Source organism: Fusarium fujikuroi, chromosome FFUJ_chr01 (assembly GCF_900079805.1).
Source record: "Fusarium fujikuroi IMI 58289 draft genome, chromosome FFUJ_chr01".
NCBI classification, from domain to species: Eukaryota; Fungi; Ascomycota; class Sordariomycetes; order Hypocreales; family Nectriaceae; genus Fusarium; species Fusarium fujikuroi.
The window spans coordinates 163,658-190,378 of NC_036622.1; the positions used below are offsets into that span (position 1 = coordinate 163,658).

Sequence of the window (26,721 nt, forward strand, 5' to 3'; positions counted from 1 at the left end):
GCCTAAGCTGTCCCCGGCGGTTACGTGATCGGGGTAATCAGTGCAACTGCCCGCCCAATCAGGGCAAGGCATTTGTGCTTACTACTCCGCTTCAGTCTGACAAATCCAATATTCGGACAACAGTCTTCACAGAACATTATATCCCCGAGCTAATAATAGACCAAAAGGTAACCTGTAAACGATAATATGGGTGCTACAGAGCCTCAAGATGAGTTGACGGTGCGTTTTCCACGAAGCGACTCCATCCAGGCGCTAACATGGGCTTCCAGCGTCGTCGTGAGCGAGGCAGACGCTCACAGGCAGCTTTTCGCAAGCGACAGGCCCAGTCAAACAATGCGCTGGCAGATCAAAATGCGCGTTTGAAGCAGGGCATTCAAAGACTACTTGATGCAGCTCAAGGAGATGAGCGACCAGAAATGCTTGACATTTTTCGTGAGCTTGCAGTTGCTGCTGATATCGAAGCTCCACCAAGAGTCTCCCAGATGGAGAGAGCCTGTTCTAGCACTGGGGTTTCAAATAGCGATATTACCACTACAGACGTAAATAGCTTCCAGGGCTTGTTCAGCAACATTTCCCTGCCAATGATCCCCTCGCAACCAACCCAGTATCGTCTGGAGTGTAGCATGTGGCTAGACCCATTGCATTACCTTCGCGTCTCGTTACCGCCTCAAGACATCTTACCATACCTCGGGGCCGGTGCTGAGACATTCGCAGGCCTTCTATTCTGGTCGGTCATGGAGCATTACCAGACAGTATGCACGCAACACAACGCCAAAACAGTCATCCAAAAAGGCCTGAAACATTCAAAAGCTACGCAGGATATCAAGCCGTCGTTCATCGAAACCATGGCAAAAGCAAGAGTTGAGTATAAACAAACGGGCTCCATCAGCCAAGCACATGCCGTCGCCGCTGAAAAGGATCTGGGACTTGTGCTGTGCAATCTAATCGAAACAGAGTATCGCTCCACAGGCAAGGATCCAGATCAGTGGCTATCGTGTATTGGGATTGAGAAACGGCTAAGGAAGACAGTGAGCCACGATGAGTTAGAGGATATGAGAAATGCTGCACTTGGACGAGAGAACACAATCTTGCACCATCGACTAGAAGATGTCAAGTGTAGGCTGTATGATAGCTGTGTCTGTTTTGGGGATGGTCCTCGATGGGACGTAAAGACTGTTGATGAGCTATTCGCTCCTTTTATAAGATGCAGAGGAGAAGCTAACATGTTCAAAAGAAAGGAGGCACTTTGCTGTGACCACTCTTGATCTCAACATCATATTCTTGTTAAGTTGGGCGACTACCTTTGAGCAGTGCTCCATAGCTGAACGTCAGTATACTTTTGAGGCCAGACAGACGTTATTCGTTCAATTGGTAGGTAGTAGATCTCTGGCCTTTTGTACTAGATATGACTAAGAATGACCGTTTGTGGAATTAGTCACAAGGCCCTCATCCTTGAACTTATACCTCTCCTCCAAATCCCAATACTTATTGAATCCAACGCCCTCACAAACTTCGCTGTATGAAAGGATCATAGGGGGTTTTCCAATGGTCATACTCTTCTTCAGTTCTTCCAGAGTCTCGCGGATACTCTTGAGCTTCGCAGCGACAAGCGTCCAGGGATATGCCACTGCACAGAATCCCAGTTCTGCAAGGTCCTTGGCAGACAGATTCTCAGTCTTTCCTCCTTCGATGACTAAGACAAAAAGTTAACAAATACTATTTGAGGATCATCGTAGCCGAGGAATATATCTTACTGTTTGCAAATGTTGGGATGCCAATCTCCTCTACACATCGACGCATAGACTCACGATCGGGAAGGGCCTCGACAAAAACGGCATCGACGCCAATCCTTTTGAACTCCTTTGCACGACTCAAGGCCTCCTCCCAACCATGGATCAGTGCGTCGGTTCTAGCTAGGATAAAAATATCCTTGCCCTGATCGCGAGCGTCGCAAGCAGCCTGGATACGGGCATATGCTTCACCACGAGAGACAACAGACTTGCCCTTGGTATGACCACAGCCTGAGGCAGTTAGCTTTACATGATTCCATTGCAGGAAGGGTTATCGAAAGACTTACGCTTTGGCCATGTTTGATCCTCAATCATGATTCCAGCCGCGCCAGCGTGGGCATAGCTCTCCACGGTTCTTTTGACATTCAGTGGGCTGCCGTAGCCTGCATCTCCATCGGCCATGACAGGCACAGAGACCTGCCTCACAGTTTCCTGAATCTTATCGCACACCTCAGCCATGGCGATATAACCAGTGTCAGGAAGACCGTAAGCGCTAGATACAGCATAACCAGCGAGGAAGATCATTGGAAAACCAGCTTCCTCACAGAGTCGTGATGAAAGACCGTCATAGCTGCAGCAATGGGCGAGGATCTTAGTAGGGTCATTGTGGGCTTCGAGCATCATAGTGCGAAGGGCTGACGCGTGGACAGATGGGATCTTGCCGCGGACGTTTTTCAGAGTGCCAGTTACATTGGCGATCTGTCCGGGCTTGCCAGGCTTTTGCAGGGTTGGGGGGTTGAACTGGAAGGGGTAGGGGGTGCTGTTGACGATGGACTTGGACATTGTGAATGGGAGTAGTTGATGCTAATATGTGTTGTTTGAATGTTGAGATGATTGATGATAATCATCTGAAATGGGGACATTTGCTGAACATCTTATATACGTGAAGTCTAGATAGGCAAAGGTTCGGCGCTGGTTGGGATCCGGATATACTCGGAAAGTGACGGATACTCCGCTATCCGTAGCAGAGCATGCTCCGGATCTAACGATACTCCCCCGGATAGTTCTCAGAAAACCTGGGGTATGCGGGGACCCCGCATCTTGGATCTGGTTCCGAGATCAGATGCCCCCCTTTCTGCAAGCTACAGACCTTGAATCCCGGAGACTGACGGGATCTGGTCGATGATAGGGTCAAAGCGCTTCAAAAGTGATAGCCCATCTCTCGACTACTAAAACTCACTGAAATCCCCAAGAAGAATCCATCTCGAACTAACAATTCATCAAGCTTCATCTCCATCTTCAATTCACCTTTCGGTACACCGTCGTGATGAATCACCCAGAGTTTGAACACAAAATGTCCCTGGGCACAGAGGAACTTGAACATGCAGCAGAACACCAGGAACAGCAACGCGTTGACGTTCCCGAGGAGGCCAACAGGCGTATCAAGAATACAGTAAGCTATTAATCATGTTATACATAAGACATGTACTAACCGGCATCTAGTTTGACCGCCGGCTTCTCCCCATCGTCTGCTGCCTATACATCCTATCCTATCTCGACCGAGGAAATATCGGCAACGCCAAAACCGCTGGCGCAAAAGATGACCTCGGCCTCAGCGACTCTGAATGGGCTTGGGTCCTTAACGCGTTCTACATCTGCTACGTTTGCTTCGAGTGGACCAGCCTTTTCTGGAAGATACTCCCTGCGAGCAAATACGTCGCGGGGCTTTGCGTTTGGTAAGCAAGTCTCTATATCAGTGACCACGGTAGGCACTAATGGTGTGTTTCTTGTAGTTGGGGAACGGCAGCCATGTGCGCTGGTGCTGTGCATAACCTTGGTGGACTCATTGCTTGCCGGGCGCTGCTTGGTGTATTCGAGGCTGCTTTTGGAGCTGGTGCACCGTATTTCCTGTCGTTGTTCTACCGTCGTGACGAGCTCGGTTTTCGTGTTTCTCTACTACTTGGAATGTCGCCGTTAGCAAACTGCTTCGCTTCTGCATTGGCTTACGGGATCACGCATATCAGTGGCTCACTGGAGCCTTGGAGATATCTCTTCATCATCGGTAAGTGGCAACATGATCATAACCCTCTGTGTTACAGCTTTCTGACTAGTCTGTTGTAGAGGGTGCCCCCACTGTAGCATTCTCCCTCGTCGCTTGGTTCTTCTTGGCAGATTCCCCAGACAAAGCCAAATACCTATCCGAGAAAGATGCCACCTACGCTGTCGAGCGGCTTCAGGTCCGCGATCGCACCAAGAAGACTGGAGTTCGCTGGAACCAGATATTTGCTGGCCTGACAGACTACCAGAACTACGTCCATACTGTCATCCATTTTTGCTGCAACTACTCCTTCGCTGGCCTTTCAAACTTTCTCCCGACTATTGTCCGCGATATGGGTTACTCATCCGTCACAGCACAGGGCCTTACTGCACCGCCATACTTTCTGGCTTTCCTTTGCTGCGTGCTGGGAGCTTTGGTGAGCGATAGGTATGGAAAGAGAGGATATGTTGTCGGTGGAAGCGCGTTCATTGGCTTCATCGGCTACCTCATGTTGGTCGTCGTTCAGGATGAGTCTAAGAAGGCAACCCGTTATGCCGCCATCTTTCTGGCGTCGTGTGGAGTCTTTCCTGCGCTCGCCATCAACATCACCTGGCTGCTTAACAACCAGGGAGGAGACTCGAAGAAGGGTGCTGGACTGGCCATTCTGGCTACCTTTGGTCAATGCTCTTCTTTTATCAGCAGTGTTGTATTTCCCAGTTCTGACGGGTAAGTCTCCCTGTTGCTCATTTCGAAACCTCATACTTGGGCGTGCGTACACTAAGACAATGCTTGACCAGACCTCTCTACCTTCGTGGCACTGCAATTGGCTGTGGATTGACCGGACTGATCTCTGTCCTTGCATTGGGCCTACACTTTGCTTTGGAACGTGAGAACAAGAGAAGGGACCGGGAATATGGCCCCGTCGATTCCGATATGGCTGTTGATGTTACGGAGCTTGGTGACAAGAACAAGAACTTTCGCTACCTCACATAATATAGTGGTTTGTTCTGATTTTGAAACGGTGGATAATTCTTCCGACAAGTTGACCTACTTGAGTGTATCCATTCCATAGTCAGCTAGTTATTCTGTTCTATAGCACACAAGATTCGATCTTTGCAACATTGCAATCATATGCTCGGTCTTTGGTCACTGATATCATTTGCATGCCTAGTGTTCAGAGAATCATCACGTCGTTAGTCTTTATTATCTGTGCTGTTCCCATTCGGAAACAATTTCCCGTGTCAGGCTACGAAAGTCGCCCCCAAAGCTATCCGGGACGTAGCCCGTGTTTCCCCCGCACGACGCCAAGCTAGCCCACAGAATTAGTCTATCACCTAAGTATTAGCGACATCCGGCGGAGACGTACTTATATCCGTCATCATCCGCCACTTTCCGATTCTCAGGATTCTAGGATAATCAATCCTCAGGCAACTCCCTTCACCCAGAAAAGCACCCATGGATGCTGACGCCCAAACTCAGCCCACTTTGCCCGATAATGATGGTCCCTCTCGCAGACGGCGCGTGCGTGACTTCCGCCGGGGCTACCACGCTTGCGAGTTGTGTCGGAAGAAGAAGATCCGCTGTATCGTGGATAAACCTGGCGCGTCATGCTTGAGATGTCAACGAGAGGTCAAAGAATGCGTATTCAGTGATGAGCGCTCTCACCGGAAACGGAACAAAACTGTCGATAGAAGAGGATCATCCGAACAAGGTACGTATCTATCTCTAGCCTCAGATCTTATGTCCGTCCCTTACCCTTTGCAACCCATTTCCCTAACGTGGTATTGTCTGTAACCAGCTGCGGATTCAGAGCATGGTATTACCATGGCGAGCACCTCGTCGGCTCAAGCCAATATGAGCCAAGACACGTTTACAGAAGAGCCATCACAGATGCTCGACGACAGTAATGATTTGACATTCCCAGGCATGTCTATATCAGTCCGCAGCGGACTGCCCGATCACCAGCAACAAGCTGTCATGAACGAAGCTTCACCGTCTATCAGCTCCACCGGACCTGCAGGTGAAATCACTACTACACTTGTTTCAAATGGTAACGACGCACTGCGGCTTTTGTACCAGCCTGCGATCGAACACGCGAACAAGGATGGTGCCTCACCGAGCAATCAAGGGCCCATGACACGGCATACGCAGCATCCTACCGCGGGGACTTCTAGCCCTCGAACAACTGCCTCTGTCATAGCATCTGGGCCCAATCTCACTTCCCCAATTTCTCTCAGTCCTTTGACGGTATGGCGGGCTTTCCGATTTGTCAGAATGGGCTGGTTTACCGCCGAAGAAGCAGTTAACTACGTTGACCTGTAAGTACCATCGTTCAAAACAAATGCAAGATGATAATTAAAGGTCTCATTGGTAGGTTTCGACAAAATCTAGCACCACTATCTCCTGTATCGAGAGGCTTTGACCTAAGCCACGAAAAACACTACAAGCTCATCACACAGGAGCCTCTCCTCTGCTGTGTCATCCTGATGATATCATCCCGGTACCACGTCTTGAGTGGTCACGGCGGTCTAGCCAGGAGCACCATTGTCCACCATCGATTATGGGAGCACTGTCAGCATCTCGTCATGAGAATCATCTTTGGCCAAGAGAAGAGATCCAAAGCCAAGACAAGAACCCGAGGGTCCATCGAGGCTCTTCTCCTCATTATAGAGTGGCACCCACAAGCGATACATCTACCGCCGGCTTCGGATGGGTGGGACTCGTCTACTTTGCTCACCGACTTCGATCCTCGGGATGATCAGTTCGATAATCAAGCAGACACTACCGACGACAACGAAGCCCAGTGGCTCAGAGATGTTATACTACCCGCCAAAACCTCGGATCGTATGTCTTGGATGCTGCTAGGCTGTGTGCAGTCTTTGGCTCTTGAACTTGGTCTCTGCGATGATGGCGAAAGAGGAGACACATCTACAAAACCACCAGGATTCAAAGCCGAGCAGACAAGATTACGAGATCTGCTTTATATATTCCTGGAGCAGCAGTCGAGTCGACTAGGATGTCCCTCCATGATGCCGACTTCTGTGTCGCGCTTCATGTCAGAGTCTTCCAGAAGAGACGTGCAGGGCGATTCAGCTATAGTGGCAGCATGGCTTGATCTGACTAATCTTACACGCACCATCATCGATGTTCTATGTCCCTCGGCCAAGGGAATTCGAGACATTCTTAGTAGCTCCAGATATGTCAACATCATCAAACACTTTCAGAAACAGCTGGCAGGATGGAAGACAACCCACCTCAGCCACGAGAGTACGCCATGCCTTCTTCTTTCCTAAGTCGTTCTGCACTAACGGTTGATCACTTCAGATTTATGTTCTCATGCTTACGAAGACTTGACTATTGAATACAACTATGTCCGGGCCTTCATAAATTCGTTTGGAATTCAGGCCGCCGTTGATCGAGTTCTTGGTCGAGGACCGCCAAATTTCATCGACACCGACGTTCTTCAGTCATCTATCACTGCAACAGACTACTCCTTTATCAAAGAAGTTATAGACTCATCATGCCAGGCTCTTGAGTCAGTCAGTAGGCTATTCGAGGCTGGTAAGCTCCGATATTGCCCCGTTCGAGTATTTCTCCGCATCATTATGGTTTCCATTTTCCTTCTAAAAGCCCTGAGTCTTGGGATCCGAACAACAGATCTGGAGACCTCCCTTGGAATATTGGAGAGAAGCATCCGAGCTTTGAGAGACAGCAATCTCGACGAGATGCATCTAGCTTCTAGGTATGGAGAGTTGTTGGACATGCATCTGGAGAAGTACAGGCAAAGTCTGGTCCCAACTACGATTCCTCAGGGGATTCGTGCAGTAGACCAAACCTCCCAATGGACTTTTGACACCAGCGTACCGCCAGTAGATGACTCTCTAGGAGATCTGTCGATGCCGGCTGTGGATGACTGGCTTGCGCTGCCATTTGATCCAAGCATGGCTCCATTCGGCTTCGCCACTGATGACCCCGACGTAGCCGAGCCAGAAGATAGGTCTTGGGATTTCTTGTGGAGTTTACCGAATGCTTAATATTGTAACACTCCTAATACGAAACAATTCGAAGTCTTAGCCCGGCGATGCCACCCTTTCGCGTCAACAGAAGGGTTGATTCATTTGTCGATTAGTCAACCAAAGACTCAGGCATCATTCATCAGGAAGAATCAAGGTTCCACAAGCTGACCCACGGCGCACGATTTCACCTAAAAGGGTAAGCTCCAAGTTTGATTCGACCCCACTTAAACCTTGAAGAGGGATCATCGCGCGATCAATAGGAAAAACCAAGAGAACCTGAGAAAAGTATTTAGACTATAACATACCCTCCCCAAGCCAGTAATGTACATGCCAGTCTATCGATTTCAGTCAAGAGTTAGAAACGTTGCCCAACGTCCCCTCTCAGAAAGCTCCCGCCTGAACCTTCTCAGTGAAGGAGTAGCTTCAACCGTTATGTCTAACTATCCCAACTACTATCCACCGCCTGGCCATCCAGCGGGTGCCAAAACATACCACCCATCACCAATGGATCCTCCGTACTATGAGGCACCTCCTCACGCACCTCCGCCCGGATATCAGCAGCCTATCTATCCGCCGCAACCAGGGTCTTCTGGCATTCAAGGACCACCAAACTACTACACTCGCGTAGGCTTCACCAGACTCCCCGCCAAGTTCCACATTTGGAATGTCGTGACGAGCAGCGGCGCAAGCTGTCTCGAACTGGGCCCTCAGCTCAAAGGCCCGCTAGCTTACTCTGCAAAAATGTTCTCTAGCAACAGACTCAAGATCAAGGAAGGCCCATATGCATCTGAGAATCTGCCTATTTGCACTATAGAGAGCCGACACATGTTTAGCAGTAAGAGCACCATTACCTTTGACGGCTTTCAGGCGAATTTCGTGGAGACTAGTGTGTTTAATGACGGCGCAACCTGGCCATTTGACGTTGAGGTCAATGGTTCTTCCCAGGGATGGCAGTGGAGAAGGAAGAAGACACAAAAACAATCAACGGTGGGGCAGATAGTTGAAGCTTTTTCCGACAGTGACTTTGGAAGCTGGGAACTTGTCCCCGGTTTAGGACAGAGCTGGCCTATGGCCACCTTCGAGGCTACTGGAGGAAACACCTTTGAGGATAATGCGGCGCTTGGTGTATTTGAGTTCCACGGTCCGGCAGCTATTGGTCAGTTGGGTGACATTTTTGTAAATGTTTCTATCGCTATACTGCTCCGCATTATATCGCAACATTACATTAGTAGAATTGCGGCGTTGGCAGGCTCATAGTCAGCCGATGTCTGGTCAGTCAGGGAGTCGACAGCTTCAAAACCATTAAATTAGTCCGTAGCTTACCAAAAAAAAAACGCCATTTTTCTATATTGACCTTTGGCTGTACTTAGGAGGCTACGCGATGGCCTTCTTATTCTGATTGATACCGTGCAGCATCCTATTGTTGAATTTTCTTTTGCGAACTCTTGATACACTGATAGGATCTTGTCTCAGCCAAGCTTGATACGTCCAGGATATATCGTAGGGGCTCAGATACGAAACGATTAAAGCTGCATAGACTTCATCTGATCAAAACGAACCCTGCTGTCCATAAATATCAGCTGCTCAATAACCGCCCCACAAGCCCGAAGGCCGTCTTAGGATTTCTGTTAACTGTGTTCAATCTTGGCGACTTGCTTGTCTTACATGTCATTATACCTATAGAGTGGGCAGCGATGCATACGGTACAGTCACATCAGGTCACCACCCATAAATGATATAGAGGAGATGGAGAAGAAGTCGGAATTATTTACTACGCATCATAAATGGCCTTTGGTTTGTGCGGGGATGTACGAAAGGTTCTGGTTGGCAATTCACGATTTTAGGTTCAGCATAGTCCGAATGCAGGACCAATACGAGCTCTCAACCGGGTGAGCACCAATAATGGAATTATTGTACCTTCTCTTCGTCCTTCCTTTCCCCTTCACTTTCCATGCTATGTACCCCCAGGTTATATGCAACCATTCTCACAATCTACGTTTTCGAGCCCAGTACCCTCATCTCAAGCCAATCGGGCTATAGGTGATATCTTGCAAGAAATAGCACTGGACAAGTGGTAGATAGGAAGTTAAGCACTTCATCAAAAGGTCCTTGGAAAACATCATACCGAGAGATAAAGAATTCCAAGCTTTTTTCCGCAGGCAGGCAGGACCAAAGGGAAGTATCTGTGCTCTGAACTTTGTTGTTTGAAACACCTCCTGATGCCGTCCATAAGAGAACTTAAAGGTACTAATGAATTGACAGGGAAACCCTAGTATCTAGCTCTATACGGTCGGCCCGAGATGCGGGGCTCAGGCTCAACTGCTTGACTGGGAATCCCTGGTCTGAGAAACGAAGAGAACGTAAATCGATTAAGCTAGCAGACGCCTACTTGCCTAACACAGTTAACACAGGATAGAAGGTTTTATTGCAGTCCGTAAAAGATTCTAGAATTCAAATTCTCTCACACCATCCCATGCGAAATGTCTATGCCGAATGTTTCAGCCACAGGAATACCGGTCTGCAATATCAGTACACCACTACACTTTTAGGTCCCCAAAAACACAGAGGCATTTAATTCTACTCCAGCCCATTTCCAAATGAGATGCTGGCTGCAGGAACTCTGTCGGATGCCACCAAGACGTCTTTTGTATAAATGTAAAGAATTATGTCGTGGACACATACGACTTGGCGCAGACTCTGCGTGCTCTAACCACCAAAAATACCTTGATGTTTCAAGACGTGACTACTACATCATGTGATTCGTTGCAAACGTTGCTGTTGTGGCTGAAATCATGCTCTCGTCATCTGTGAGTTCTTGTTGACGGCACTATCTGTTTTATATGTCATCCTAAGAACCATCACTCGCATGGTATTGGCTTTCATGAGATTAGAAGATTGGCTTTCTATTATTGCTACTGTAAGTAGACATCTGATACGTTTCGTCACTAACTAATTTTGACCAATGCCTTCTCAGTTTGGATCAGTCGGATTTCGTACAGCATCCATATTTAGTAACTACAAATAGCCCGTTTTCCTGCGAAAGACAAGACTGAAACCCGTGCTAGGCGTGAGCTTAGGATGTGGGGATGTGGTCCTACCCACTATGCTACAGCAATTTCTCCAGGCTCGCCTCGCTACAATCGATGCTTACAACTTCACACAGCTAATCGTAAAATTCTCGACATTGTTCCAGTATAAAAGAATTTTCACAACAGTATCTAGACAACAACAAGGATAGCTACATATCAAGCCTGCCCCAAAAGCCGGAGCCTGCCTACACCTATGCAGTAACTCCTACTCGATTCTGCTCCTCTGGTCATTTGACTCTTACATTCTCTGTTACGAGCATCGTACTTATAGCCCGGAGTAAGACAACAGTCAACTCCATATTCTGTCAATTCTCTGTTGGATCTGTCGAAGCAAACTTACTAGCTGCATCCGCTCTGGCCAACCATGCCACAAATACTGCGGCCAACGACCCAATCACACATACCATCACGAGCGGCGGTGATGAATTTTTGATCCGCGGACCGCCTGCGGCTGCAAATGGCGGTAGTAGTATATCCGTCAAGGCTCAAGCCAAGATAGTGCTGGGTCAGATATTACAGCTACGGGCTTGACCTTTATCATCACTGGTGCAGGTAATGGCGTTGCTGGGGTAGCGCAGGTGATTGTTAATGAGAGTGCCAACAACAGGCCGGATCAAAGGGTGTTGCAAGAGACTTTACGACTTGGCAAGGTGTAGATAGATAGCGAGGAAAGTTGAGGAAGATATAGCGGCAGTATTTTTAAAACTGCAGCTAGGATGATAATTTACAAGAAACGTACGAGACTGCATTCGTTTAGATTTAGGGAACTTCCAGATTACAAAAAGATCCATTTATTTCCGCATCCAAAACAGATTTGATTATACAGGCTTCGACCTCAAAGAATTCATAAACTCACGTGGTTTCCAGGCCGTAGAGGGAACATAAAAGCGGATTTTGAGGCGAATATGCCTCGGTATGAGGAAACAGAAGAGGCAATATGAGACTTCTGAGCTTAAAATGGGGCCGAGTGCCCAACGGTTTCCTGTATATTAGCCGTGACCCTTTACATTTCTGACGTCCAAGCGCACCAATATTTAACTTCTGGTAATTTCCATAAGCTTTTAACCCTGATGAACATAGCCAATACATTCAACACCTGCTGATCGTGACCTCATACTTCAATGTATTATGCTTTTAATAAAGGTTTTGCTATTAGGCTATTTATTGTGTTACATCAATCCGTATTCTGCCTGAAACTGCACATTTTCTCCCCGCATCCCCGCGGCTCCCCGCACTCAGTGATAATATCCGATAGCTTCAACTGCGGTTAGACAATTGCCGATCGTGCCATATGCCGCCCTGAGAGCGCTGCGTCAATGAGTTTTTATTTGCTCGGCTATGGTGAGCCGCAAATGAGCATATGCATTACTCCGCAGTAACCGGACAATGGCAAGGTCATGAACTGATCAAGAGAGAATTATAAAAGCGGACTGTGAGAACAGGAGTTTTCAGTCGGACAGGGTTGTTTCTTCAGGCCGAGTAACACCATGTTGCTCAATCTTCAGGTCGCTGCTAGCGCTTTGTCGCTTTCTCTTCTAAATGGGCTGGCTGAAGCTGCTACGCCTTACACACTTCCTGACTGTACCAAGGAACCTCTGAGCAAAAATGGAATTTGCGACACCTCTTTATCTCCTGCCAAAAGAGCCGCTGCTTTAGTCGCTGCCCTGACGCCCGAGGAGAAGGTGGGAAATTTGGTCAGGTAGGCTTCTTCCGAGATATTGTGTGATCTGTGTCTGACTTCGAGTAGCAATGCGACTGGTGCACCAAGAATCGGACTTCCAAGATACAACTGGTGGAACGAAGCCCTCCATGGTCTTGCCGGATCTCCAGGTGGCCGCTTTGCCGATACTCCTCCCTACAATGCCGCCACGTCATTCCCCATGCCTCTTCTTATGGCCGCTGCTTTCGACGATGACCTGATCCACGATATCGGCAATGTCGTCGGCACCGAAGCCCGTGCGTTCACCAACGGTGGCTGGCGCGGAGTCGACTTCTGGACTCCTAATGTCAACCCCTTCAAAGATCCACGCTGGGGTCGCGGCTCCGAAACCCCCGGTGAAGATGCTCTTCACGTCAGCCGCTATGCTCGATACATCGTTAGAGGTCTTGAAGGCGATAAGGAGCAGCGACGTATTGTTGCGACATGCAAGCATTACGCGGGAAACGACTTTGAGGACTGGGGAGGTTTCACGCGCCATGACTTTGATGCCAAGATTACTCCTCAGGATTTGGCTGAGTACTACGTCAGACCATTCCAGGAGTGCACCCGTGATGCAAAGGTCGGCTCCATCATGTGCGCCTACAACGCGGTCAACGGTATCCCCGCGTGCGCAAACTCTTATCTCCAGGAGACGATTCTCAGAGGGCACTGGAACTGGACGCGCGATAACAACTGGATCACTAGTGATTGCGGAGCTATGCAGGATATCTGGCAAAATCACAAGTATGTCAAGACCAACGCTGAAGGTGCCCAGGTGGCTTTTGAGAACGGCATGGATTCTAGTTGTGAGTATACTACTACCAGCGACGTCTCCGACTCCTACAAGCAAGGTCTCTTGACCGAGAAGCTCATGGATCGTTCGTTGAAACGTCTTTTTGAAGGGCTTGTTCATACTGGCTTCTTTGACGGTTCCAAAGCACAATGGAACTCGCTCAGCTTTGCGGATGTCAACACCAAGGAGGCTCAGGACCTCGCACTCAGATCTGCTGTCGAGGGTGCAGTTCTTCTTAAGAACGACGGTACTCTGCCTCTGAAGCTCAAGAAGAAGGACAGTGTTGCTATGATCGGATTCTGGGCAAACGATACATCTAAGCTGCAGGGCGGATACAGTGGTCGTGCTCCCTTCCTCCACAGCCCGCTTTACGCAGCTGGGAAGCTTGGTCTTGACACCAACGTAGCTTGGGGTCCGACGCTGCAGAACAGCTCGTCTCACGATAACTGGACTGTCAATGCTGTAGCAGCGGCGAAGAAGTCTGATTACATTCTCTACTTTGGCGGTCTTGACGCCTCAGCTGCTGGCGAGGACAGAGACCGGGAGAACCTCGACTGGCCTGAGAGCCAACTGACTCTGCTCCAGAAGCTCTCTAGTCTTGGGAAGCCACTGGTTGTTATACAGCTTGGCGATCAAGTAGATGACACTGCTCTTCTGAAGAACAAGAAGATCAACAGTATTCTTTGGGTTAACTACCCTGGTCAGGATGGCGGCACTGCAGTCATGGATTTACTCACCGGGCGTAAGAGCCCAGCTGGTCGACTACCTGTCACACAATATCCCAGTAAATACACTGAGCAGATTGGCATGACTGATATGGATCTGCGACCTACCAAGTCGTTACCTGGAAGGACTTATCGCTGGTATTCGACTCCAGTTCTGCCCTACGGTTTCGGCCTCCACTACACCACCTTCAAAGCCGAGTTCAAGGCTAACAAGTTGACCTTCGACATCCAGAAACTTCTCAAGGGCTGCAGTGCTCAATACTCTGATACTTGTGCTCTGCCTCCCCTCCAACTCAGCGTCAAGAACACTGGTCGCATTGCCTCCGACTTTGTATCTCTCGTCTTTATCAAGAGTGAAGTTGGACCGAAGCCATACCCGCTCAAGACACTTGCGGCTTATGGTCGTTTACATGACGTCGCGCCGTCTTCAACCAAGGATATCTCACTTGAGTGGACGCTGGATAACATTGCGCGAAGGGGAGAGAATGGTGATTTGGTTGTTTATCCTGGGACTTACACTCTGTTGTTGGACGAGCCTACGCAAGCCAAGGTCCAGGTTACCTTGACTGGAAAGCAGGCTACTTTGGACAATTGGCCCCAGGATCCCAAGTCTTCCTGATCTCAGCTAGGGTATTGAGGATTTGAGAGAACGGTGTGGTCTTGTAAATATTCTGTCTATAGCTTAAATCCAAGGTTCCGCCTTTCATGTCCATAGTAACAAGTTTCGTTCCTTATCCACTGCATTGATAAACGTGTACTATAATGAAGTGGTTGTTAGTAAGATATCACATGATCCGCTGTTGCATAGGCCCGAGACGCACCTCCATGAATCTGGGCATGCCATATACCCTATCGCCTATCCAATTATCTTCATTGCTCACTGGCCTTAAGCCCATCTCCTCTAGCGAATACCACCACTCCAGCCAGGATCGAAGGTCGTTTGGAACCGTAACGCCTTCTGGCGCTTGCTTGAGATGCATCTCGACCAACAACTGACCAAATGGCAACGTCACATTGCCGTTCTTCCTCTGCTCTTTAACAAAGTCGATCAGCGACGTCAGAACATCAAACTCTGCACCTTCTATGTCCATCTTGATGAGATCAACATAAGAATGCCCATTCGCCTTCATCAGATCCTGTATCGAAAACACAGGCGGTCTAGCCTTGCCGTCCGATACCTTCCCGATCATAACCTTTTGAAATTTGGCTCGCGACCATATCCACTCAGGAACTTGCTGCGCCCACTTATCAACGGTACCATCATATCCCCATATCCGAGCATTTGTGCGCTGGAGCAGCTCTGCCTCAAAGGAGGAGTCGACGCTCACACCGAATGAGTAGACGATCAACTCCCTTGCCTTATTTGAGTCTGAGGATGGGCCAGGACATTCCTTCTCATAACGCGACATGCCGCAGATTATCTTGCCGCCATCGCTGATTGACCCAACGCGTTCAAGATCGTGGGGACAGAAGAAGCTGGGGCGAGCAAAATCCCAGACGTTGAAGGGGTTCATGTATCCGTCGGGAAAGGTTTTGTCGTAGCCGACTACTTCGACCATCTCCTCGCGAGCCTTAATGGAGCGTTTCCATAGCTTTTCGGCGTGTGCAAGTCTTGAGTTTAAATGAGGATCGTTACTAAAGACATCTGCATGATTCTGTAACGATATTGATCTCGAGAAGTGAGGGGATGATCTCGTGAATAGTACAGTACAGAGCAGTATTGTTGCGAAGATAAAGGTAATTGTGACCAGTTTTTGAGACACGGCCATGATAACGAATGTCCCGGGAAACTGACTTGACGCTTAGCAAAAAACCTGCGACTGATAGGGTAGTAAACAAATATAGGCATCTTACTCAGATCAAAAGTACTCAACACAGCTGGTATCGGCCATAAGTGTTCCCATAGTGAATTGAGGCAATTATCCCCTTTTCGCTGCTGTTTTGAGTTTCACCTGAAGTGGCACGATCCGTTGCAGAGCAGACGCGAACTCCAGATTAATAGGGCTAGTCCTACACGTAAAGCTCGGATCAATTTGCCGAGACGGGATAAACGGCACCGTGGGTCTTCAAGATGTCTTCTGTTAATTAGCCAATTTATCTGTCAACAACATAAGCTGGACACGCTGTTTCCTGTTGGTTATAGATATCTTCAGGCTATTAGACCAATATTGCCTTACATGTGTCTTGATACTGATTACCTGTCTTCTTTTCTGCTCAGCATAGAATTCCTACGTCAGCGCTAAGATAAACGTCAATCCTCCTGACCCACAGCCTTTGACCTCTTCTGCCGGATTCCCGGGAGCCACTTCGGTGTTTTGCGACAGAGACCAATGAGCGTTAGCCTTGGACATCAGGGGCACGGCGTGAAACGTCAACGCCTCAGCACGGCCCCCGTCTCGTATTCCCACGATGGCATCGTCCAATTTCCTAGCCTTTTCTCCCAAGTCTCACTGCAATATACGACTTTTCACTCTGGGTTCTTTGTTTCATGATACATCCCGACATGTAAGCCAGTTATGGATTACTACACAATCACGCTCATTATCCTCATCATACCACTCATTTTTGCTTCCTATAGGCATCACAGACATGTGACATTGAAGGTGGTTCGAGCCTCTGCGGCCGAGGCTGGTCGTCTTGATATGATCGACGATGAGATACACGATATTGATCATGACTCGACTGGTGACAGATATTACAATTTTCGCAATAAGTTCCTGTGGGTTTATGGCCTGGCCATGGCTGCAGAATGGCTCCAGGTGCGTTTAAATGACAGGCGGCCGGCACCCAACAGAGCGATAACTAACTTCCAATGGGTGATCGCAGGCATCTTATTTATACAGCTGTCTGAAAAATACCCATAAACTATCAGAGCCTGCCATTGCGACTCTCTTTGCCACCGGCTTTGTCTCTGCTGGAATCAGTGCACTATTCGTGGACTCACTGGCAGATAAGCATGGCAAAAAGTTCATGTGCCAATGCTACTGCTTGATTTACTCAGTCTCCTGCCTTACTATGCTTACGGGCAATCTAGTAATACTATTTGCCGGGAGAGTCATGGCTGGATTTTGCACCACCTTGCTTTACTCAGTGTTCGAGAGTTGGATGACGGCTGAGTATAAACGACAAGCATTTGGGGACCGTGGGACTGCCTTGAGCACGATATATAGCATGATTACTGTGACAAATGGTATTGTCTCTGCCGGAAGCGGCATTGTAGCTCAAGTGGCTGTGAATGCCTTGGGCTCACATACCGCTCCATTCTTACTCAGTATCGTCTGTCTAAGCTTGGCACTGATGGTTATCACTCGGTCCTGGGTAGAATCTGCCTCATTTTCTCTTTGTATCAATTGCTAACATAGATCCAGGCCGAGAATCGTGGGACACCAAGCAGATCCTCGATAGGCGAAAGCTCCTGGAGAACTAGCGCTGTCTCTCTTCTAAGTATGCAGGTGAACCTCCCGCCGTCGAACGCAACTGACAATATAAGTAGAAGACTCGAGTCTTACTATTCTCACACTAACCTTGTGCTTCTTCGAGGGCTCTGTCTACGTTGTCCTTTACTCTTGGCCCCAGACAATCATGTCAGCGCGCTTCCATGAGAGGATCTGGGCAAACCCTCCTTTCGGTACCATATTTTCGAGTCTCATGGCCGCAATGTCTCTAGGCTCTTTCATGTTTCTTTATACCTCGCTTGATGCAAACTCGATACAACTTTCATCACGGACAATACAGCTTGTGTCATCTATCTCGGCCTCGGCTCTTCTGGCGACAATTCTCCTTCGAGATGAGTTAAGTCGTTTTTGGGCGTTCTGCATCTTCGAGATATGCGTCGGACTGTACTATCCGAGTATGACTTATCTCAAAAGCCGGCTGTTTCAGGAGGAGCGAAGAGGTCGAGTTCATGGATTGATGAGGGTTCCACTCAATCTCTTCACCGTGTTCTGTCTGACGACTGTTGGCGAAGGTATGTTGCAAACCACGATCCCAAGCTTCTTCTTATAGGCAGACTGCTTACGATGTAATCTAGGAGATGAAAGCCGTGAGAACAGGCTCATAGTATGCAGTATCCTGCTCTTGCTTGGGGTTCTTTTGATGTCTCAGTATGCTCCTAAGCAAGGCAGAGCCTGTTAAATAGACAGCTACCATGCATGATACACTCACTCAAAGCGTGTCGACACTAAGAGGATGATCTAAACCATTAAATAATAATCTAAAGCCTCTAAATATACAACCATATATCTACACTTCTTCAACAGTTATAGTCTTCTTTTCATCCTGCATCATAGTCGATACTAACCCAGTGATCTCAGAAGCAAATGCTTCAGCCATCCCATGATCAAACACCTTCTCATCGTACATGACCTTCAGTATCGAAGCATCACCAAAAGACTTCGATACCTCCACTACAAGCGCATATGGCTGATACATCCGCACCTTTGACTTAGCCATGACGAGCCATCGATTGCGGGTTGTTGCATCGTCCAAGGGAACGGGGTCGAATGGCTGAGACAGAAACAAGACCTTGTTCCCATGAGTCGCGCGAGAAGCATCCAGTTTCTGGTAGATATCGTCGAGTCCAACCAATCCATTCTCCGTGACAGCCCAAAAGTCTTCTTGTAACCTCGTAAGAAGATCAGAGACCTTCTCGGTGGAGTTCGTTCCTGTCCAGATCGGCAAGAAGTTGGCTAGTGTTCCGTTAATGGACTGAGGATCAGGAAGCGCCACGTTTCGTCCGCTGAGGAGATAATCATAGCGAACATGATCACTCTGTGTCGCCCTAGCTAACCAAAGCGTGAAGGCAGCCTGGAAGATGATACTTGGAGTGACGCCATAGTTCCTTGCCACTTGATCAATGCCGCGTGTATCCATCTTCATCTTGAAACTGGCGGTGACACGAGGTTCCATCACTCCACCGAGATCTTGACCCTTCAAAACCTGAGATGAATACCCAGCATGTGTGAATTTGTCCTTCCAGTATTCAAGCGCTTTAGACTTGTCTTGTTCAAAGACATGCTGGGCAAAATCACGGAACTCGACGCGCGGAGGCAAAGGCTTGCCTTGTAGAATGTTCTCGAAGTGCTGATCAAAGACACGTAGAAGAGTTCCGTCGTATACCGCATGGTCCATCTTGATGACCAAGTCCCAGGATGAGTCTCCATGGGTGATTATCGCGTACTTGACAAAGGGGCGGCCGAACTCGAAACGTGTTCGCCAGAAGTCCTCGAGAAAGTTGGACATCTCATCCTCTGAATCCACGGCGACAGTTGTGACGCTGGGCTGCGCATCGCGAAGCACAACTCCGACCCAGTTCCCGGGGAAAGCCTCTAACCAAGTCGTACGCAAGATATCATTGGCTTCCGTCAGTTGCGTGGTGGCTTGGATCCAGGCATCAGGCTCGATGACACCGGTCATGCGCCGAACGGTCTGGAGCACCCACATCTGAGAGTCTCGGGCGCCTTGCTTCAAGAACTCTACTTGGCCAGGTGGGCAAGGATATGCTGTAGGGATGAAGGTCAGTATTCTGTGATCTGTGTATCAACTTGTTGGAGAGAGCAACTTACCATACTCAACGTGATCATGCCATGTGAGTCCAGTGCTTTCAATAGCCTTCTTGACATTCTCGGGAACATTAAAGACCATCCTCTTGCCCACAGCTTCAGTATCAAGCTTTCGCATGGCAGAAGCCATGTCCTTGAGCTTTGGAGATTGAAGAATATCGAGTACTGTGAGATGATAACCCAGTTTTCGAAGATGGCCAGTGAGACTGATGGCCGAGATCGAATCACCTCCCAAGGCTAAGAAGTTTGCTTCGCGCCCAATCTGATCCGTCGGTAGTCCAAAGATACCCGCCCAGACAGACTCCAAAGCAATCTCGGATAGAGTCTCTGCAGGAACGATTGTGTGACCTTGGCTGGGAGACTCAAGCACACAATGCGCTAGGAAATCCCGATCGAGGTCCTCCAGCATCTTCTTCAATGCCTTGCGGTCAACCTTTCGGGAGGGCAGCTTCGGGAAATCGGCCATAGGGATGACGAACTTGGGAATCATATAAGTCGCCAACGATCCGAGTTTCTCGTGCAACTTCGAAAGTGTATCTCTCATGGCGGAAGGTTCGAGAATACCAGTGCCATTCATTCCAGCAGTGGTATCATCGTTGAAGGTACAGAAAGCAACCAGATGGACCTTATCATGAACCTTGGCAGCCACAGCAATCGCGTCCTTGACAAGGCCCGAGTTCCGAATGGCATTCTCAACCTCTCCCAGTTCGATGCGATGACCGTGGATTTTGACCTGGTTGTCTTTGCGGCCAAGACACTCAATCTCGCCATCAGGTAGCCATCTTGCCAAGTCACCAGTTCTGTAGATACGAACTCCAAGCTGACCGCTATCAACATATGTAGCAGCCGTCAGCTCAGGACGGTTTACGTAACCATCTGTGACTTGAGCACCAGCAATGCACAGTTCTCCAACTGCACCGTAAGGCTGCAGTGTCTCGCCATTTGGATCAAGGATGAATGCCATGACGGTATCAAACGGAGCACCGATGTTGCCGACAACGTGGTTTTTTGATAGTGACTCAATGCGCTTGGTGGTAACCACCATGGATGTTTCGGTTGGTCCGTAGACGTTCAAGATCTTGCAGTGAGGGGCCCAAGTCTTGATGACGTCTGAAGTCAACGGCTCGCCTCCAACAATGAGTGTTTCAAATCGTGGGACATCTGCCGGTTTGAGCAACTTGGCAACCGTTGGTGTGATAATAGCCTGACGAACATCCATTCGGTTGATACAGCCTGCAATATCAGAAAGCAAAACGTCTGTCGGGGCCATGCATAGTGTGCCGCCGCTACTGAGCGTGTTGAAGAAATCTTGAACCGATGCGTCGAATACGTAGTTAGCGAACTGCAAAGTCCTCCACACACCTTGGGTGCGGCCTTCGACTTGTATCATGCTCGTGACGGCAGCTGCAGCGGTTCTGTGCGGAACTTTGACACCCTTGGGGAGTCCTGTGCTGCCGGAAGTGTAGATGAGATAGGCGAGATTGTCTGGAGTATGATTGACAACGGGACAAGAATCTGCATCTTCACCACGCGAGTCTGTCGGGCTCAAATCCTGGTAGCCCTTCATCACTAGCGTCTCAACCCCAAGCGACTTCTTGACATGATCGCCAAACTCTACGTACGCGGGATGAACCACAATGAGTTTTGCTGACGTGTCAGACACGATGTAGGAGTTTCTGTCTGTGGGATTGTCGGGACTCAAAGGAACGTATGCTGCTCCAGCAATCATTGTGCCCAGAATTACGACCATCATGTCAACTGACTTGTCAAGCATGATGGGCACAAGATCCCCTGGTTGTACGCCAACGTCAATGAGCATATGCGCAAAGCGATTCGCAAGTTTGTCGAGGACTCCGTAAGAGATAGTGTCCTCATTGTTAAAGTCAATCGCGATAGCATCTGGAGTCTCTTGTGAAATTCTCTTGAATGCACTGTAAAGAAATTCCGGCTCTGGGACTCGAAGTGTCGCCCGATTACAAAGTTGGTTGAAGACGAGGTCATATTCAGCAGCACCCATGATGTTGGTAGACGAAAGAATAGAATCAGGTTGCTCGCAGAAAATCCCTAGCAACTCGACCAACGAGTCCTTGATGAATCCTAAGCGTCGAGGATCTACGTTGCTTGAGAGTCGGAGAATGGTGGAGTCGCTCTGTCCTGATGACTCTTGGACCTCCAGAACAGTCATTCCGTGTCCAGACTCCCATTGAGGCCGCGAACCACGCATCTTGAAGATCTCGTGGGACTTTCTGGGCCTCTCGGTCTTGTTAGCATCGATCAAGATATTGACGAGAGTGTCGATGTCTTGTGCACCAATACCGCCTGCTTTCAGCGCTGCGGCGATACCGACTTGAGAATGCTTGAGTAGCTGAGAAAACGAGGCGACTGTCTTCTGAGCGATGTCTCGGAGGGTAGATTCAGTGTCGAGCTTGATCCTCTGTGGAACAGTGCTCATTGTAGGTCCATCTAGATCATTGATACCAACTACAGGAGCTTCTCTGCCTGAAACAGTGGTTGCAAAAGTGATGTCATTGGATCCCATCTGGCGCGATAGGACGATGGCCCAGGCGCTATAAATGACTGCACCTAGAGTCAATCCAACACTTCTGGCTCGTGCAGTAAGACTGTATCCAAGATCGAACTCGAGTTTGCTAGTCTTGTAGAGCTGGTTGCTGTTCAGCTTGAGCACCTCAGCACCTTGGAGGTACTCAGACCAGAATGAGGTGCTGTTCGCAGAAGGTTCTTGTTGCAAGTGTCGAATGAATCGACTCCAGCTTGGGCGTTGAGGAACCTGATTGCCGGTGTAGACTGCGGCGACATCATCGTAAAGGAAGCCGTGAGACCAAAAGTCGAACAGGGAATGGTGCATTGTCACAACCAGAGCTTGATCTGAGGTAAGAGTTGCTTTCCAGAGAGGTTTTTCCATATCCCAGTGATGATCACTTCCGCTGTGCTGGAAAGCCTCTAGTGTTTGCTGAGACTGAAACCATGGGAGCTCTACGTGGGACCGCACGGTCTGCACGAAAGACTGTTTGTATGGAACAAACACGGTGCGCAGGATGTCACGGGACCTGAACACCTGCTCAAAGCTGTCCCTCAGGCGTGCGAGATTCAGTTGGCTTACATCCCAAGTCCTGGAATAGGTGTATGGATCTGAGGGCGAGTTGACTGATACGAGCATGGACTCTTGGAAGGGTGTGACAGGATAGGCGTCGCTAATATTGCCATGCGCCTGCAGCTCTACAAGCAGCTTCTCATCCTGAAGAAGTGAAAAGGGCGTTGGGTCTTGACTATCCTCCACTGAAACAGTCTGTGATCGGGAAGCAATGTCGCTGAGAGAGGTATATGCCAGCAGGTCGCCGAGTTCAGTTGCTAGACCACGTTCACGTAGCTTGGACACAACTCGGATGGCCTCAATGGAAGTTCCGCCAAGATCATTAAAGGAATGAGATCGTCGAATGACAGAGCCGTCAATCTTGAGAGACTCTGCCCATACCGATGCAATCTTTTCTTCAACATCAGTCAGCTTTTCCCCCATATCCTCTTCGTTGCCCAAATCCATCAGTTTGGCAAAGCCGGCGAAACCGAGCTCTTTTGCCTTAGTTCGCAGCAAGTGATAGTTGAGCTTCCCGTTCCCATTCCTGGGTACTGATTCTATGGGGATCCAAAGAGTAGGCGTCATGAAAACTGGCAGGTTGGCGCGAAGATGGTTCCTCGCTACGTTGACGGCATCTCTGAAAGAAGATCCATCGTCAAGTACAACACCAGTGGCCAAGACTTGACGATCTTCCATCTTGACAGAAAACGTCACAGCTCCTTTGATCACGTCAAGCGAGACCAACAGACGATCGACTTCGGCAGGTTCGACCTTTTGCCCATTGATCTTGACTTGCATATCAACACGTCCTTCAATCTCGATCTGACCATTAGGAAGCCATCGAGCCTTATCACCAGTCCGGTATAGCTTTCCAGGACCGAATGGGTTGACGACGAAGGCTTTCTCGGTGAGTCCTGGCTCGTTGATGTAGCCTTGTGAGAGCTGTGTACCGGCGAGACAAAGTTCACCGAATACGAGTAGTGGTGAGAGCTCAAGAGTGCCGTGGCGAAGGATGAAGACGCTCGTCGTGTCAATTGGTGGGTCCAGAATGCGAGGGTTCGGGACTTGACCATCAACTGCGATCAACGGTCTTCCAAAGTTGAGTTGTGTGCATTCGCTGAGGCCATACGTGTTCCTCAGCGTAAGGCCCTTGACGGAAGACCAAGTGTTCACAAGCTCTTGTGGAGTCTGTTCACCCACAAGAGTAACACTCTTGAGACTTGGAACGTCCTTGGGCGACAAAAGAGAGAGTGCAGAAGGTGTAATTCCGAGGGCATCGACCGAAAGCCGATTAATGACTCCTGCGAGATCCCTAGTGAGTGCTTCTTTGGGTGCCAGCACCAGAGTTCCGCCGTTGATGAGAGTACTCAAGATGGTACGTTGAGCTGCGCTGAAACTTGGGTTGTAGAAGAGAAGCCAGCGGCTCAGCCCCTTCAGAGAGTGGTGTTGCATCCCACTCGTGGCGGCCTCATGAGTGAGTACTGCACCCTTGGGCTTCCCCGTGCTACCGGATGTGTAGATGATGTAACAGCGGTCTTGTGGCTTGACGTATACACCAATTCCATCAGAGTTTTCGAGTGACTCTGTGGTATCAGTAGGCAGTCGTGAGTAATCTTGCTCGATATTGACAGTGTTGGGGAGCATGTCCATGTATCTACGAGTAGATAGAACCACTGCTGCTTTGCAATCCTTGACGACTTGCTCGAGGCGACTGACTGAGAACTCTGGGTCAAGGACAGTATACGCTGACCCAGCCTTGAGAACCGCCAGGATAGCCACCACCAGATCAAGAGACCTGTCAGCCAAAATAGGATAGACAGCACCTTTCTGAAGCCTCAACCTCCTTGCGAGTTGGTTGGAAAAACTGTTGAGTTGGACGAAGGTGAGGCTAGTGTCGCCCTGAAAGTCAACTGCGACTCGTTCAGGGTATCTAGCCACAGCCTTCTCAAACAAAGCAGGGATAGTCGTAGTTTTTACCTTTCGGGTGCTCACAGATCGTGATAGTATGAGACGCCTTTCCGCCTCCGAGACGAGCTGGATGTCGGATAGAGGGAACTTTTCCACTGCGCTCAAGCCCTTGGCGGCACTGAAAACCGCCGAAACAAAGTGCCTAAACACCAATTCGACCTTCTCCAGTGGGATCTTGGTTGTGCACTTGATGGCGAGTTGTAACACACTGGCGTCGTTGATGCACAACACGACAGGGAACTTCCGCAAGCCCGGGGCGATACAAGGTGTGTTGGTTGTCTGGCTGTAGCTAACGGCTGTTTCGATCAGCATGCCATTCGGTGCCTGCTCTTCGATTCCAGTGTAGCCGATGAATGCGTGACGACCGGCATCCGTATGGTATTCATCCAGGGAGTTGGAAAGTTCAGAGAAGGATGCGTCTTCCCCAGTGGGAACGCGGAGTCGGACGGGATAGGTTTGGTCAAGACATCCGACGCAAGTGTCTGCGCCCACAAAGTTTGCATCTCGACGAACAGTTCCGAAGAGAACCTCTTCAGAGTCGGAGTGAGCGCTCAGGACATGGGCCCAGACTGCTTCAAGGAAAGTCTGACGCCATGACTTTGAGTCTTCGCGAGACTTTTCAAGGCTGTTTAACGTTGCTAGCTCTGCGCCCTGGATCACTGCACTGACACCGTGTCTATCCTGGTTGAAACCATCCAAAGCGTCAGGTTCAAGACCAAAGATTGACTGGGGAGCAATGTTCGAAAGAGTCTTGGACCAAAAGGTTTTGGATGAGTCGATGTCCTTGCGTTGCTGTGCGAGGTATCGAGTGTATGCGGTGAAGCCAGTGCTTTCGATACCAGGAATGCCGTGAATTTGAAGAAGACAGTCGAGTCTGAGTGTATGAAGCGAGGTCGTATCAATCAAGGCTCGATGGAAGTGAAGGACAAGATTGATCTCGTCAGAACGGTTGTTGGCTTCAACCGTCAGGAATGCTGAGCCTCGGTGACGCTTTTCAAACCCTTTTTCAGGGCGGCGCCATTGAACAGGCTCGATACATCGCTGGACCACGACTTTTGGTGTTGGTCCATCGGTAATGCAGGATCGAAGGCATATGTCTAGCCGAAAGTTAGTAACCACTTTCATATTAATTTTGATTGGAAAATTGTAATACTTACAGTGATATGCCAGGGATCTCCATACGTCAAGGACTTTCTCAGAGCTTAAAGCAGAGGTCTTCCCAGTGAAGAGAACTGCTTCAGCCCATTGGACATCCTCATTGAGGATATCCTTCTGGACTTCAGTCGCAGGAAGGATAGTCTCAACGTCTGAGAAGCCCATGTCTTTCTCATGCTTCACAAGGGCTTCGACGGGCTTGAGGGTCAGACCGTCTTGGTATGGAAGGAAGAAGTCCTCATGTTTCTCAACGTGGTGATAGAGCTTCATGATGAAAGATGATTAGCGTATTAAGAGGGCTACCAAAAGATGGTGTGAATATTAATCTAAATGCTTTTGATCTATGAGGATAATATGCGTGTGATAGTAAATGAAATTGATAGTTGTTTTACAAGATTGTTCCCTTATTTATACTTAATAAATTTCGTTACTCTCTACTTCAACAGTTTCATCCATACCTTTGAAAAATTCTATTCTCATCCCGAGGTGGTGACACAAGGACTCGGGCTCAATTGCCTTCTCTGCTGCAAGTATCTGCAAGTAAGCAGAGCGGCAATGCCGAACGTTGTCCCGAAGGATTGGATTCCCTGCCATACAAGGAGTAGAACACATCTCGTCTTACGTTTCTTACTATACGTTACTCAAATCGTTTGGGAATAACCTCACAAAACTGGTGTAAGATGCGGACTATGCCTTTTCTGGAAGTGGCGATGATGCATGTACCGGATGTAGTATTCGGGTTGAACAGGGCTTTCGCTTACGACCCCCACGATCGATGCAGCGTTTCTGACACCACGAGGGTTGCATCAAAGACCAAATAAAGTAGTTATTGAATCAGCGGCTGCATACTCAA

At 48.9% G+C, this 26,721-nt stretch overlaps 9 protein-coding genes; 6 read left to right on the top strand and 3 right to left on the bottom strand.

Annotated features, from left to right (window-relative positions):
- Positions 1 to 186: 186 nt before the first annotated feature.
- On the top strand, positions 187 to 1,265 carry FFUJ_02030 (uncharacterized protein; the record flags this gene model as incomplete). XM_023578005.1 has 2 exons in its annotated part: positions 187 to 219; positions 270 to 1,265. 2 exons carry the CDS (start codon positions 187 to 189, stop codon positions 1,263 to 1,265), a joined length of 1,029 nt encoding a protein of 342 aa, XP_023423572.1.
- A 144-nt stretch (positions 1,266 to 1,409) lies between these two features.
- Positions 1,410 to 2,573, bottom strand: FFUJ_02029 (related to carboxyphosphonoenolpyruvate phosphonomutase; the record flags this gene model as incomplete). XM_023578117.1 has 3 exons in its annotated part: positions 1,410 to 1,693; positions 1,755 to 2,021; positions 2,078 to 2,573. 3 exons carry the CDS (start codon positions 2,571 to 2,573, stop codon positions 1,410 to 1,412), a joined length of 1,047 nt encoding a protein of 348 aa, XP_023423573.1.
- Positions 2,574 to 3,084: 511 nt separating this feature from the next.
- FFUJ_02028 (related to nicotinamide mononucleotide permease) lies at positions 3,085 to 4,761 on the top strand (the record flags this gene model as incomplete). XM_023578228.1 has 5 exons in its annotated part: positions 3,085 to 3,183; positions 3,234 to 3,466; positions 3,524 to 3,792; positions 3,852 to 4,494; positions 4,566 to 4,761. 5 exons carry the CDS (start codon positions 3,085 to 3,087, stop codon positions 4,759 to 4,761), a joined length of 1,440 nt encoding a protein of 479 aa, XP_023423574.1.
- Positions 4,762 to 5,223: 462 nt separating this feature from the next.
- Positions 5,224 to 7,802, top strand: FFUJ_02027 (related to ARO80-positive transcription regulator of ARO9 and ARO10; the record flags this gene model as incomplete). XM_023578339.1 has 4 exons in its annotated part: positions 5,224 to 5,479; positions 5,567 to 6,086; positions 6,143 to 7,035; positions 7,093 to 7,802. The coding sequence occupies 4 exons, from the start codon at positions 5,224 to 5,226 to the stop codon at positions 7,800 to 7,802; spliced, it is 2,379 nt and encodes a 792-aa protein (XP_023423575.1).
- Positions 7,803 to 8,216: 414 nt separating this feature from the next.
- On the top strand, positions 8,217 to 9,041 carry FFUJ_02026 (uncharacterized protein; the record flags this gene model as incomplete). Its single annotated transcript, XM_023578450.1, has 1 exon — positions 8,217 to 9,041. One exon carries the CDS (start codon positions 8,217 to 8,219, stop codon positions 9,039 to 9,041), a length of 825 nt encoding a protein of 274 aa, XP_023423576.1.
- A 3,319-nt stretch (positions 9,042 to 12,360) lies between these two features.
- On the top strand, positions 12,361 to 14,709 carry FFUJ_02025 (related to xylan 1,4-beta-xylosidase; the record flags this gene model as incomplete). XM_023578561.1 has 2 exons in its annotated part: positions 12,361 to 12,572; positions 12,621 to 14,709. The coding sequence occupies 2 exons, from the start codon at positions 12,361 to 12,363 to the stop codon at positions 14,707 to 14,709; spliced, it is 2,301 nt and encodes a 766-aa protein (XP_023423577.1).
- Positions 14,710 to 14,793: 84 nt separating this feature from the next.
- Positions 14,794 to 15,859, bottom strand: FFUJ_02024 (uncharacterized protein; the record flags this gene model as incomplete). XM_023578672.1 has 2 exons in its annotated part: positions 14,794 to 14,847; positions 14,912 to 15,859. The coding sequence occupies 2 exons, from the start codon at positions 15,857 to 15,859 to the stop codon at positions 14,794 to 14,796; spliced, it is 1,002 nt and encodes a 333-aa protein (XP_023423578.1).
- Positions 15,860 to 16,606: 747 nt separating this feature from the next.
- On the top strand, positions 16,607 to 18,224 carry FFUJ_02023 (uncharacterized protein; the record flags this gene model as incomplete). XM_023578783.1 has 5 exons in its annotated part: positions 16,607 to 16,849; positions 16,917 to 17,408; positions 17,459 to 17,534; positions 17,584 to 18,057; positions 18,121 to 18,224. 5 exons carry the CDS (start codon positions 16,607 to 16,609, stop codon positions 18,222 to 18,224), a joined length of 1,389 nt encoding a protein of 462 aa, XP_023423579.1.
- Positions 18,225 to 18,332: 108 nt separating this feature from the next.
- Positions 18,333 to 26,138, bottom strand: FFUJ_02022 (non-ribosomal peptide synthetase; the record flags this gene model as incomplete). XM_023578894.1 has 3 exons in its annotated part: positions 18,333 to 19,591; positions 19,655 to 25,810; positions 25,871 to 26,138. 3 exons carry the CDS (start codon positions 26,136 to 26,138, stop codon positions 18,333 to 18,335), a joined length of 7,683 nt encoding a protein of 2,560 aa, XP_023423580.1.
- Positions 26,139 to 26,721: the final 583 nt, after the last annotated feature.